This window comes from Pongo abelii, chromosome 12 (genome assembly GCF_028885655.2).
Source record: "Pongo abelii isolate AG06213 chromosome 12, NHGRI_mPonAbe1-v2.0_pri, whole genome shotgun sequence".
Taxonomy (NCBI): domain Eukaryota; kingdom Metazoa; phylum Chordata; class Mammalia; order Primates; family Hominidae; genus Pongo; species Pongo abelii.
Window position 1 is genome coordinate 131,129,583 of NC_071997.2, and position 14,040 is coordinate 131,143,622.

The 14,040-nt window shown below is 46.0% G+C and overlaps 1 protein-coding gene across 14 annotated transcripts in view; it reads left to right on the forward strand.

Annotated features, from left to right (window-relative positions):
- The window catches only part of MYT1L (myelin transcription factor 1 like), a 544,402-nt gene that overhangs the window by 430,984 nt on the left and 99,378 nt on the right, over positions 1 to 14,040 (forward strand). For all 14 annotated transcript variants that reach the window (XM_054548446.1, XM_054548454.1, XM_054548453.1 and 11 more), the window contains 2 exons: positions 9,496 to 9,746; positions 12,285 to 12,521. In XM_054548446.1, coding sequence (XP_054404421.1) covers positions 9,496 to 9,746; positions 12,285 to 12,521 — 488 coding nt within the window. The remainder of the gene's footprint in view (positions 1 to 9,495; positions 9,747 to 12,284; positions 12,522 to 14,040) is intronic.

Genomic DNA, 14,040 nt, shown 5'->3' on the forward strand with positions numbered 1-14,040 from the left:
ACTTAGTTAAAATCACAGTACACATACACACACAATATTTAAACCAAATGCTTGGGGACTTCAGAAACCATTTTTACCATTCTACAGGAATTGCTGCACATCTTTCTAAGCGATGGTATTTCTTGCCTTAATAACAATTTATTTGTATAGTGAATGAAATTTAGTATTTCTTGGAGGTATCATATATTGGTCAGAAACACAGACATAGATGGATAAAAGGAGTGACTGTAGCGTATAACAGAAATAGTTCTGTTGGTTTGTTTTGTTGTTTATTTTGTAATAATTTCAGGTTTCTTGTCATCTCATTTGTTCATCTACAAGTGAAGGATCAAAAGAAATTAAGTTCTCCTAATTGAAGGCTGTTTATATGATTTCCAATTCATTGATGTTTTACTGGGATTTGATCCATTCTTTCACTAGATGTTCATTTTTACGCACCTGTTTTTTTGTTGTTCTTGTTCCGTGTGGGCTGATTTATTTCTTAAGCTTCATTGTTAAGGTCAGACTCCAGCCTGAGAAGGAAAGGGGGCTTCTGGGTAAAGTCGTGACCAGCAGATCCGTCTCCAGGTCACGGTGCCTCTAGGGGACCCGAAGTCAAATCCACTGAGCAGATTCTCGGTGCCATTCTTAGGAGCCGGATGCTACTGGACAAGTTAGCCTAGTGCGGCATGGGTTTCTTCTGGAGCAGAGAGGAAGCAAGAGTGTCCTCTGCTGACCTTGCGAGGCTGCAGTGAAGATCAGCCAAGGCATGACGGGTGTGAGGACGCGCTCTGTGGTGCCATCACATGTTAGTTACTGGCACTGATCATCGCAGGCCCGGCAGAGGCCCTGCTGCGGACACTAAGGCTGAGCCATGCTTTGCAGCCGACCCCCTAGAAACAAGCGTCTATTGAGCAGACAGGCTGAAAGCTCAATGTTAGGGCTTCAGGAAAACAGAGCAAAGGAAATGCAGCCTCTCACCACAATGCAGTGAGAAAACGAGCCGGCCCTCTGCTTATTTGTGTATAAATTTTAGAGGCGCAAGTGTTACGTGGATGTATCGTGTGGGCGTGAAGTCTGGGCTTTTAGTGACACTCTGTTTCCATTTCACTAGACTCATCTGACAGATTTTAAAAGCCTCCTGGCTGGGCGTGGGGGCTCACGCCTGTAATCCCAGCACTTTGGGAGGCCGAGGTGGGCGGATCACGAGGTCGGGAGATCGAGACCATCCTGGCTAACACAGTGAAACCCCGTCTCTACTAAAAATACAAAAAATTGGCATGCCGTGGTGGCGGGCGCCTGTAGTCCCAGCTGCTCCGGAGGCTGAGGCAGGAGAATGGCATGAACCCGGGAGGCAGAGCTTGCAGTGAGTGGAGATCGTGCCACTGCACTCCAGCCTGGGCGACAGAGCGAGACTCCGTCTCAAAAATAAAAAATAAAAAAAAAGCCTCCTGGAAAGTGCCCACTAGGACAAGACTGGCTGATAGGTTGTTGATGGGGTGTGATCCAAGGGGATCCGGCCCCACTCCTGGGCACCAGGTGGGAGATTCTGACTGCAGAGTGACTGCTGTCTGCAGTTACCCTCCAATGTATCTTTGCCAATACTTGCTTCAGGTGCACAAAGAATTGAGTCACTGCTCCTAAAAAGAGGCAGAGAAATGGGCCTGTTGTAAGGGAGAAGAGTACAGATCTTAGCAATCAAAGGTCAGGGCCATGGAGATACAGAATGAAATAGAACATAGGACCTTCTCTACAGCCTTGGAGAATCATCCCTTAAATCACACCAGCTGTGATCAAACCACTCACAAAATCTTCACTTCACCAGCTGCATCCTTCCAGACACAGCACACCAGTGCTTGCTGTCCATCTGTCAATCTGTGTCTATGTGTCTATGTGTCTGTCTGTGTGTCTGCCTATCCATCTGTCAGTCTATCATTCCTTCCCTCAGGATACACAAGATAGTGAAACACACACTGCTGCTGCCCAGTGAAGTGAAGAGTCCCTCTGCCTGCAGGATTAGCGTGCGCTTTACCAAAGTGGCAAACTTTAGATGAGATCATAGAGTTTGAGCAGAAATCATGCAAAGGTAGGGAAACACACAGCATGGTGAGCACAGCCAGTGGTCTGGAGGCCAGGACGGAGACCCGTGAGAAGGAAGAACAGGGAAAGCTGCGGGGGCTGCTGAGGAAGGGGCTTCACGTTGTCTATAGGAAATAGAAATCCACACAGGGTGACGGAGGCGCTGAGGGGAGGAGGACTGAGCATCCACTCAGGTGTTTGGGCCCTGCCCTCTCCCGGGAGCTCCAAGCCACAGCCCACCCATCCTGTTTTGTATGGTGAGCTAAGAATGGCTTTGACATTTTTAAAGAATTGGAGCAAAGCACAATTGACAAATAATATTTTCTGATATATAAAAGCTATGTGAAATTCTGTTTTCATGCCATGCATAGAGTGCCGTTGGCACCTGGCTGCCCTCAGGGCTTGGTGGGCAGGCTGTGGTTGCTCCCTACAGTGCAGGGCAGAGCCAAGTGGCCACAAAAACAATCACACAGTTCCCAAAGCCTAAACATTTGCTATGAAATCCTCTCCAGAAAAAGTTGCCAACCCCTAGCCTATTATATCTCCACCTTTGCTGTGTCTCCAGGCCACACACCCAACCCTTGGGGGCCTAATCCTGTCAGGTTACCAGCCCCCAAATGGGCTCTGCCTGTGTTCTCCTTTTGATTATTCCCAGCCTCCAAATTCTCCAGTGCTCAGACCTTCCCATCATCTTGGCACTTCCTCTTCTTTGCCCCCTGGCCTCCTGGCCACACAGACAGCTCCCCTGACTGCCTGGGCAGCTGCAGACTCAGCTCATTCTCTCCTTCGTGACCCCTCTGGAGTGCACCTCCCTGGCCCTCTGTCTCCAGCCCCACCACACCCACCTGCAGGGCTCCCTTCTTCCCTCCACCTGGCCGACTTCCCCACGGCCTCTCTACCTGAGCAGAGGCCGCTCCCTGGTGAAGTTCTCTCCTCCTGCAGGCAGTCTGCGGGCCTTCCTACCACTCTCCAGCTGCCTGCGTCCATGGAGCTTGGTGCCACACTGCCCTGCAGCGTGGCTGTTGTCACCTCTCGGGCACCACCTGCCAAGACGGCCTGTCTTCTCACGGGCTGCAAGCTCCTGCTAGACCACAGGCTGGGTCTGCAGATTTGCTCCACCCTCTAGGGCCAGGACAGGCCAGGCAGGCAGTAGCTGTGCCAAGGACACTGAGGAAAAGAGAGCCTGAAACCTAGACCTCGACGCCCTTTGGACATCAGCTCAACTCCAGCAAGTAGACCATGTGCCTTGGAGATGTCATCCCACAGGCTAGAAAGCTCCATTCTTTCCCATGTAAGATTAGACGTCCGTATTTCAACTTACTTGAAACACTAGTTGGACGTGTGTAAAGACTATGAGACTCAGTGCCACATATTAGGGCCTGAATCAAGTTAGGTCTAAAGATTACTGGGTCCCAGCTAGTGGAGACATCTCCATGATGGATATCTTGTGATTGCATTTGTCTAGTTTTCATGGAAATTCATATTGTGGAGACGTGTTTATCTATTCTCTGCAAGAAAAGGTGAATACATAAGGCAACAGACATTTCTAGGAGAACAAGGCATGTACATTTAGTAAGAATTTCACAAGCAGAGTAGGTGAATGAAAAGGTCCTACCTGGAAGGTTTTGTATTTTGTTGTTTTGTTTGTTATTATGTCAACAGCTGTATTTAATCACACGAATCCTGTGTGCTTTTCCTTTTTTCCTGCAGTAGAGGAAATGGAATAGTTGAAGAGGTATTTTTAGGATGGTTTAAGATCCAGTGGCTGCTTCTGTTTCCAGGCAGCTCTGGCATCTAGAGTTACAGCTGCCACATTGCTCGTAACATACAGTGATGTTCTGGGCGCCTGGAAGAATGTTAACATGTTCTTGTCTGCTGATGGAATGAAAAGCAATTTGATCAAAAATAGCTCTGGGCCGGCGTGATGGCTCATGCCTGTAATCCCAGGACGTTGGGAGGCCAAGGCAGGTAGATCACGTGAAGTCAGGGGTTCGAGATCAGCCTGGCCAACATGGTGAAACCCTGTCTCTACTAAAAATACCAAAATTAGCCGGGCATGGTGGTGGGCACCTGTAATCCCAGCTACTTAGGAGGCTGAGGCAAGAGAATCACGTGAGCCTGAGAGGCAGAGATTGCAGTGAGTTGAGATCATGCCACTGCACTCCAGCCTGGATGACAGAGTGAGACTCTCTCAAAAAAAAAAAAAAAAAGCTTTGTTTGCCAAAAGAAAAAGAAAGTGCATTCTGTCGTTGTGAAACTGCTCTCATCAGACCAGGCATTCTCCGTGCTGGAAGAGGGGGAACAGAGCACCCTCAATTTGAAGCCCCTGCTCTGCAGCGCCCCCTGCTGTCAGGGCACTAAGCCGAGCAATGCTGATTGTGGTCCAAAAGATACTGGCATCAAGGGCTATGCTGACATTTTACAAATAGGGATAATTATTAGGACCAATGACCTTCCTTTCTTGAGCAATTTTAACTGTAGGCCCTCTTATTTTTATTTTTGTTTTAATTAAAACTTTTAAATGACATTTTTATATTCAGTAAAGGATGCATGTGAAAGTATATACTGTCTTAGTTGCCCATTTGAGTGTAGTGAGTTGACAGGCGCATCAAAAGACTCTTGACAGTTCAGTCACCGACTAAAATTCGGTACCATCCACTTGGCGTCATCTAGTTGTAGCATCTTATGAATTAAATATCTGGGAAAGTCAATGCATCGTCACATCTACATTTTATAACTTCAGGATAATTTAAGGTGACTCAAGTAAGATGAGAGGAAGAAATGCAGAGAGTCATTTTAGTTAAAAATTCTTTCAAGTAAAATGTTGTCACATAGAGGTAGCATTTTTCTTTTTTGTTTCAACTTTTATTTTAGATACAGAGGGTACCTGTGCATGTTCGTTACGCAGGCATATTGCACCCAGGTAGTGAACGCAGTACCCAAGAGTTATTTCTCCAACCCACACCCCTCTCTAGTGTCCACAGTGTCGATTGTTCCCATGTTTATGTCCCTGTGTGCTCTATGTTTAGCTCTCACTTAAAAGTGAGAACATGTGGTATAAAGTTTTCTGTCCCTGCATTAATTCATTTAGGTTTGTGGCCTCCAGCACCATCCATGTTACTGCAAATGACATGACTTTATTCTTTTTATGGCTGCATAGTATTACACAGTGTCTATGTACCACATTTTCTTTATCTAATCCACCACTGATGGGCGCCTAGGTTGATTCTGTGCCTCTGCTATTGTGAAGAGCATGGTGATGAGCATACGAGTGCATGTGTCTTTCTGGTACAACGATCTATTTTCATTTGGGTAAATAGTAACGGGACTGCTGGGTCTAATGTTAGCTCTGTTTTAAGTGCTTTGAGAAAACTTCAAACTACTGTCCAGTGGCTGAACTCATTGGCATTTCCACCAAGAATGTGTAAGTGTTCTCTTTTCTCCACAGCCTCTCCAGCATCTGCTGTTTTTGGCTTTTTAATAATAGTCATTCAGACTGGTATGAGATGCTGTCTCACTGTGGTTTTGATTTGCAGTTCTCTGGTGATTAGTGATGTTGAGCATTTTATCACATGGTTGTTGGCCACTTGTATGTCTTCTTTTGAGAAGTGTCTGTTCATATTCTTTGCCCATTTTTAATGGGGTTATTTGTGGTTTGCTTGTTGATTTATTTCTTCCTTATTGATGTCAGATATTAGGCCTTTGTCATCTGACATAGTTTGTGAATATCTTCTCCTATTCTGTAGGTTGTCTGTCTGCTCCGTTGATAGTTTCTTTTGCTGTGCAGAAGCTCTTTTGTTTAATTAGGTCCCACTTGTCTATTTTTGTTTTTGTCGCAATTGCTTTTGGAGACCTAGCCAAAAAAAATTTGCAAGGCCAATGTTGAAAAGGGTATTTCCTAGGTTTTCTTCTCAGATTTTTATAGTTTGACATCTTACATTTACATCTTTAATCCACCTTAAGTTAATTTTTATATATGGCAAAAGTATGGGTCTATTTCATTCTTCTACGAATAGCTCAGCCGTTATCCCAGTACCATTTCCCCATTGCTTGTTCTCATTGGCCTTGTCAAAGATCAGATGGTTATAGGTGCGTGGCTTTATTTCTGAGTTTTCTATTGTGTTCCATTGGTCTGTGTGTCTGTTTTTACACCAGTACCAAGCTATTTTGGTTACTGTAGCCTTATAGTGTACTTTGAAGTCAGGTAGAGTGTAACCTCTGGCTTTGTTCATTTTGCTTAGGATTGCTTTGGCTATTTGGGCTCTTTTTTGATTTCCTAGAAATTTTAGAATCATCTTTTTTCTAACTCTGTAAAGAATTACATTGGCAGTTTGATAGGAATAGAATTGAATCTGTAGATTGCTTTGGGCAGTACAGCCATTTTAACAATATTGATTCTTCCAATTCATGAACATGGGACATTTTTCCATTTATTTGTGTCGTCTCTAATTTCTTTCAGCAGTGTTTTGTAGCTCTCCTTGTGGACATCGTTCACCTCCTTGGTGAGCTGTGCTCCTAGGTATTTCCTTTTCTTTGTGGCTACTGTGAATGGGATTGCCTGCTTGATTGATGGTGAGCCTGGATGTTATTGGTGTATAGAGATGCTAGGGTAGCATTTTCTAATTAATAAGATACTGGACTCTCCCAGACAAACACATCGTTGATGGCAGTCGAGGCTCTTTGTGGACGTTGGGCAGCCTCAGTCTCCACATCTGTGAAGTGGGCACGTGGTAGCATCTTACAGGGTGGTGGAGGTCTAGATGCAATCCTGTTGGAGGATGCTGTGAGCATAGTGTAGCAGGAGTCACAGTGAGAGGAGCTCATGACGAGAAGTCTCTGGGCATGAGCAGGAGCTCCTGCCACACCTCCGCGCCCACACTCCGGAGCATCGCCCTCGCCAACGCTGAGTGCAAGGTTGCTAGCCGACCTATGTCAGCTGCAGTTGTTTGTTGCATTGACTTGTGTTATTCCTTTAATTTTTTTTAGGAATTGAAATTCCCTTATTTCAAAACAAAAGTGTTACTTTTTTTTAATTTATGTGGGCAATGGTTTTTTTTTTTTTTTTCCTAAACCAGTGGCTAGTCCTCACTAGTAAAAACGAAACCCCATATTATTATTTCATTTCTCCTACAATTTTTCTACCATTTCTTAACAAAATTGTAAATTATGTAAAATCACAACCTTTAGTTCATATCCAGAGTATGACAAACTGCAAACTGGTTTGTGACAGTTGCTCAGGGTAGATCAAGGTGTGCACTGCACAGGGCCCATGGGGGTGTCCTTACAGCCTCTGCTGTCTCCCTCTGGTTGACTCCTTTGCAGCCCCACCGTGGTCTCTCTCAAAGGCCCTGGTGTGGGCCTTGCTCAGGCCAGCAGCCACTGCCCACCCCGCCCTGCGCTGCTGGGCTCCCTAGAGGAGTGGCATTCCCAAAGTAGAGAGAAGGGAGGGGCACACTGATGGACACTCAGACACACTTCTTAGGGACAGCTGTGCCCCACCAGCCATGGGACCACTCTGGGTGGCTTTGCTCATTCAGATTAGCAAAACACAGTCATAATATCAACAGATTACTATTGTATTTCATGGGTTTTGTGGGTGTGGATTTGAGCCTCTGGTTCATGCACAGGAATCTGGGTGTAAAGTGGTTACTTGCTTGGCGAATTCTCTGTAGCTTTCGGCAGAGGCTGAGATGAAGACAGCGTGGCCAACTCCTGCCCTGGGCACTGTCCTCAGTCTTCCTCTGCAGGGGCCTGTGCATTACAGAATCACCAATAACACACCTCTTCCCCATGTCCTGAGAGCCTTCAGTCCCAAACCAAACCTTATCAATGAGGACCGCTTCTTTTTTCCCTTTGTATCCGAATCCAGGGCAATTTCTTAGCATTGCTCATAATGACCGTATCAGCAATGTGAGAAAGCTTTTTGCTTCACTTAGCTTTGTTCTCTTCTTCCTCTGTGGGAAGGAGTCCCTGGGGAAGCCTGGCTCCAGGTTCAGAGCTGCTGCCGATGGCACAGAAGACACCGCAGGAGCCATGAACACCTGCGAGGTCTCCCTTTCCTTGTAGCAACAGACAAAACCATAGTTTCCATCAGAATTAGGCAGCTTGGAGCTTTGCCGATTAGGACTAGGGCAGCCCTAAGCACCAGGAGAACCCGGGCTAGAGTGTCTCTAGCCTATCACCAAGTTCTCCCAGCTACACTCACAACGGTCCCAGGGAAGAAGGCGGGGATCTCTTGGGAAAGAAGGCGCTTCCTAAAGGGAGGGGCTCACTGACGGAGGGATTTAGGACATGGGAGAGACCAGGTCCACCTCTGAGTAACTCTTCACTCTGCTGGATTCCAAGAGAAATGTCTGGCCATGCAGAAATGATGTCCTGTGACATTAACTGGCACGGATAACAACTAGTAAAGAAGGACCCATCCAGATAAATCCTGGACTGAAATATTGTCATGTACTAAAGGAGATTTAAACAGCTCTAACAAATAACCCTTGCCCCTCAGTGCCAGTTTAGCTGTTAGTGAGTGTGGTGGTTCAGAAAGGATTACTGGGCAGTGGGAATCGTGTCAGTGAGGGTCAGTGCAGGGAACAGAGAGGCCATGGCTATGAAAGAGGTAGCTGCACACGTGCCCTGCATGTCTGCCCACCACCAAGTGGCCACTCAGGTGTTTCAACATTTATCCTGAGCTTATTCTCTATGTGCATTTCCAAAATCCCTTTCACTCCCATGGCCTGTATCAGAATTCTAGAAAAAAAGGATGTTGGACTCACCCTATCTGGTCTGCATGCCCAGCCAGAAATCCACCTCCCAAAGCACGTGGTCCCCACAGGCCCAGCAGGTGGCCCCCAGGTCCCCTTGAAACCCAGTCACCTGCACAGAGGACCCAGGGCCCCAGGAGGCTGCCGCAGCCCCTCTGGCTGAAAGGAACAGCCCACCTCTTGACAGATAAGAGACTGCAGATCCAGGTCGGGTCACCAAAAGTGCTCATGAGCCCTCATGTGCTGCGGAGGAGCCCCACTCACGCTTAGGGCCTCGACTGGGATTTGACTGGGCTGGAATTCCCAGTCACCTCCCTACACCCTGTGGCTCCTGAAAGCTAGCCAGGCGTGTGTCTGTCTTTCGAGGGACCAGGTAGCCGCCTGTGCTGGGTGCGAGGTGCAGCCTTTCCAACAGGTCGATGAATTCTCCTCCAGGGCAAAAAAAAAAAAAAAAAAAAAAAGGAAAAAAGAAGAAAAAAAAGAAAAGGAGCCAGAAGGTTTTGTTTTGTTTTCATTTGCCTGTTGTTTGTTTTCTTTACGCATAAGCCCGGCACCCTGAGGGCCGTCCCACGCGGCTGTGTGTGGCTGAGGCCGGCCGGGGCGGGCAGGCCCTGCTGTGTGCTGTCTGCCGTGTGCCCTGCGGCCGGGGCCTGAGTCATCCCTGTCCCTGTCTCCCCAGCGAAGCGGTACTGCAAGGACCCCAGCCCCAGCAGCAGCAGCACCAGCAGCTACGCGCCCAGCAGCAGCAGCAACCTGAGCTGCGGCGGGGGCAGCAGCGCGAGCAGCACCTGCAGCAAGAGCAGCTTCGACTACACGCACGACATGGAGGCGGCCCACATGGCGGCCACCGCCATCCTCAACCTGTCCACGCGCTGCCGCGAGATGCCGCAGAACCTGAGCACCAAGCCGCAGGACCTGTGCGCCACGCGGGTACGCGCGCTTGGGCAGGTGGAGCCACCTGGCGGGTGGGGGAGGCCGGGCCGCGGACCCAGCCACCGAGACACGCGGCGCTTTCAGGGCAGCTCTATGGTGCAAACGCCGTGATCTCCTAAACTCCTTGCCACTGTGAACAATTGGTGCAGCTTCCCTTAAAGCAGCCTGAACACACCATTGTCCAAAGCGCATCCATTTTCTAAATCAGAGACAAGGGTCAGATCTTGTAGATTAACATGCGTGAATGGATCTTTCTCTCCAGGATCCAGAAGCATTTCTGTAAACAAAGGACACCACGTGGGCCTCCTGTGGTCTCCAGTGACCACACAGAGCGTGCAAAACGAAGCGTGGATCTCCCTTGAACTTTGTCAGGAAGCTCTGCTAGCACCGTTGTCAAGTGAAATGCAGGGATCTGCCCATGGATTCCTGGGTAGCAGGGAAAATAGGAAGTAAAAATCAGACTTCACACCAAGGGATCAGCCGTGTATTTACAGCCAGCACTCGTTAGTTCCACATTTTCATGGATGCTATAGTGCTATGAAAGGCATAGGAAGAGTGTCTATTTTTAATTTTCTTATCAATTGAACCAGTGCTTATGCTGGGCAGGAGAGAGAGCGTTTAAGATGCAGCACACACCTGGGAGAGAGCTGCCTCGCCGAGGCCACTAGGCGGCCGGGGAGAACCAGGCGGTGCCAGGAAGCGGTCCGATTGTGTTCTCAGAGCAGACGCTGAGCAGCGGACATGTTCACCTCCTCTCCTGATAAACAAAGGGCTCTCCACTGCGTAGCGCTGCCTGGCCATGTACCTGAGTGCACAACACTGACAGTGGTTCTTGTAAATATTTGTAGTTGGTATGAATGAAGAAAGGTCAGTAATCTTACGTTTTGCAAATGTTTTTTTCTTCTGTCAGTATATTTAGTCCTAGATATTGGAGAAGCGTCAGGGTCATGCAGTTTTCATGCAGATCAAGGTTAGCATGGAAGAGATTCTGTGGCAACCACAAAAAAAGAAAAATAAAAGGCAGAGACCCCTTCCAAATTTTGTTGCACTTTCTTAAAATTAAACTAAGACTGAGAGAATAAATCCAACATTATAAAGCTTAAAGTAGTATCAAAGCTTCAAATCAGAGTACACTTTGACAAAGAGACTTCAGGCAGAATGATACTGTATAATTTATCAAGGTAACAGCTCCAGGGATGGAGGTCTCATTCCAAGCATCTTCCTTCTGCTGTTGCATCCAGAGGAGAGAGCTGCTAGATCCTTGAGGAGGCAGCAGCTTTCAGACCAGCTCTGAAATCAAATTTTGCTAAGGAGAGTGTCACTCTTTGGGGAAAAACATGCAGGATTGTTAGGGGTATTTTGATTTTTTTTTTTTAACTTTCTGTCCATGTGTCCGTTCTTCTGACTCTCTTCCTGAGAGGCAAGTGCTGCAGAATTATTGATGCATTTCAAAGCATCCTTTAAAAAACCAAAAAGCCTCACCCTGTACCTTTTCGGGTTTTTTTTTAAGCCAGTAGACTAAATTGCAGGTTTGCTGAAATTTAGAGATCAGATGGTAATCACTGTAGTAAAGGTATTTTTAGCCACAACTGCAGATCTTCTTTCTTAAAGTGGAAAATTATCTTCATTATAAAAGTTCTTATTACAGCCAGGTGCAGTTGCTCACACCTGTAATCTCAGCACTTTGGGAGGCTGAGGCGGCTGGATCACTTGAGGTCAGGAGTTCGAGACCAGCCTGACCAACATATAGTGAAACCCCATCTCTACTAAAAAATACAAAAATTAGTTGGGCATGGTGGCGCAAACCTGCAGTCCCAGCTACTTGGGAAGCTGAGACAGGAGAATCGCTTGAACCTGGGAGGTGGAGGTTGCAGTGAGCCCAGGTCGTGCCACTGCACTCCAGCCTGGGTACCAGAGCAAGACTCTGTCCCTCAAAAAAAATGAAAAATTGTATTACAAGGTAAATTTTAGTTTGTTCTCTTTCCTTCCTTCATCCTTCTAATTCTTTTGTTATCCTCCTCCCTAATTCTTGAACTATTAGCATCAATAAAACTAAAAGAGAATTTTTAAGCTGATATATGTGTGTTTATACACACACACATACATACATGCACATACATGTATATACACACATGCATACACACAAAATGTTTATCTCTTAGGTATTTGTAACGGTAATAAAATTAAGCACTTTGTAATTTTCTTCTGAACAAACTCTAAATCAGAGATACAATAGGACAAAAAGGAAGGAGAGAGAGAGGATAGACAGTAGATAAATAGGGAAATGGAGGGAGGGAGGGAGGGAAAGATGGATGCCTGGATTCTCCAACCAATTTTGCAGCTAAGCATGGGATAGCAGGAATGTACCAACAGACCAGGCCTGTTCACCTTGGGAGTTTAGGCAAGGAAACAGCAGTGAGGAATTCTGTGTTGAATGCTACACTGGCTGACAGCAGGACTGCAATCTGGGAGGAAGGACTCGTGGTGTTACAAGATGCCAGGCCAAGCACAGTCACCATGTCTTTCTACCGACAGAACCCTGACATGGAGGTGGATGAGAATGGGACCCTGGACCTCAGCATGAACAAGCAGAGGCCGCGGGACAGCTGCTGCCCCATCCTGACCCCTCTGGAGCCCATGTCCCCCCAGCAGCAGGCAGTGATGAACAACCGGTGTTTCCAGCTGAGCGAGGGCGACTGCTGGGACTTGCCCGTAGACTACACCAAAATGAAACCCCGGAGGATAGACGAGGACGAGTCCAAAGACATTACTGTATGTCCTTTTCATTGAGCCTGTGTTGACTGCCAGACTTAAAAATGGGGCCCCAGCTGAAAGAAAAGCCATTTGCACATACCTTATGAGAAAATATATTTTCTCTTTAAATATGACCTTTAGCTGAGGAGGACTTAGAAAACAGTTTTTGTTGACCCAGAAGAGATTTGCGACTAACATTGATTAGAGTGAAACACAGTATTGACTCTTGTAAATGATAAAGTTTATTTTCTAACAAATATGTTTTGTTACAAATGATTACTCTAAGAAAACGTATAAATAGCACGTGAGTTCATTTTTCTGGGTGTCCTGTTGAAACAATACAGGATTTTCCTTGCAGGTAGAGAATTCTAATAGGAGTCTTAGATAGTTAAATGGTTAACTATGTGCTATTAATTAACTAGCTCTTCGAAACTAAGGACAGTGTCCCTTCTCTAAGAAACCTAAGTACTCAAAAGAGTTTACTGTAGCCTTGAATAAACCATTTTAGTACCATCACCTAAATCTTTGTTTATGACAGTATTACTAAAACATCTATGTCAAGAACATATTTTTGAAGTAGCTACAGTGTTCAAATTCAGGTTATTAAAATAGATATCATGCCCTTTAGGCTTCGAAAAGAAATAAAGAGAAATGTTTTCTTTATGTACTGACTTTAAAGTCTTTGATTCTGAGAACTATGACATCTTCTTTATTCACTGAAAAATGAAATTTATTTTTAGTACAATAGAGAGACCACCATCAAAGCACTAGTGTCTTACAGAAACAAGGAAATGGAAAAAAAAGAAACATTAGCCCCATGTAGAAATTGGCAGAGAGGGCACCTGCTTATAAGCCTATTATCTGCGTTCTTCAAATTGATTTCAATATCCAGGCATTGTGAAAAAGAACCAAATCAGAGTGGCAAGCTAAATTTCTAAGTATTTTTTTCTCCCGCAGTGTTGAATCATTACTACCAAATAAGGCATGGTGGTTGAATCTCCAAATTTATTTTAATTGAAAGTAAGCTCTCCTAAAATGATGGAAGTGTTTTCATCCTGGATTGTCATGGAAGACAAACCTTCCCATGTAGCTACATTTAGGAAATGTGTCTGCTGAGCATTGCCACCTGTAGAAACATCTATGTTACTGCAGTTGAACACACAGCTGAAAAGGAAATTTACAGTTACATTCCTCTAAATTGGTCTCCATTACCTTGAATCTTAAAGCACGAGTTTGTAAAATACTGACCAATGGTGGGGGAAAGCTCAGCCCTAAGACACTGTAGTTCCAGGGTTGTTGGATAAAGCAGCCCGCCCACAGGTGTGTGCTGAATGCTGGATGAGGAAGACCAAGCTAAACGTAGTCTCTGGCTGCCAGACCGTGTGTGTGTCCATGCGGTGAGCACAGCCAGGTGAATATTGAATAAGGGACTGACAGGTGACCATCATTTTAGGAGTTTAGAGCAGTGGAAGAAAAGTTCAATATGCATTTTCAGAAGGGGCGTTATCAGGACAAAAAGGATCTTAAAGGTACAGCA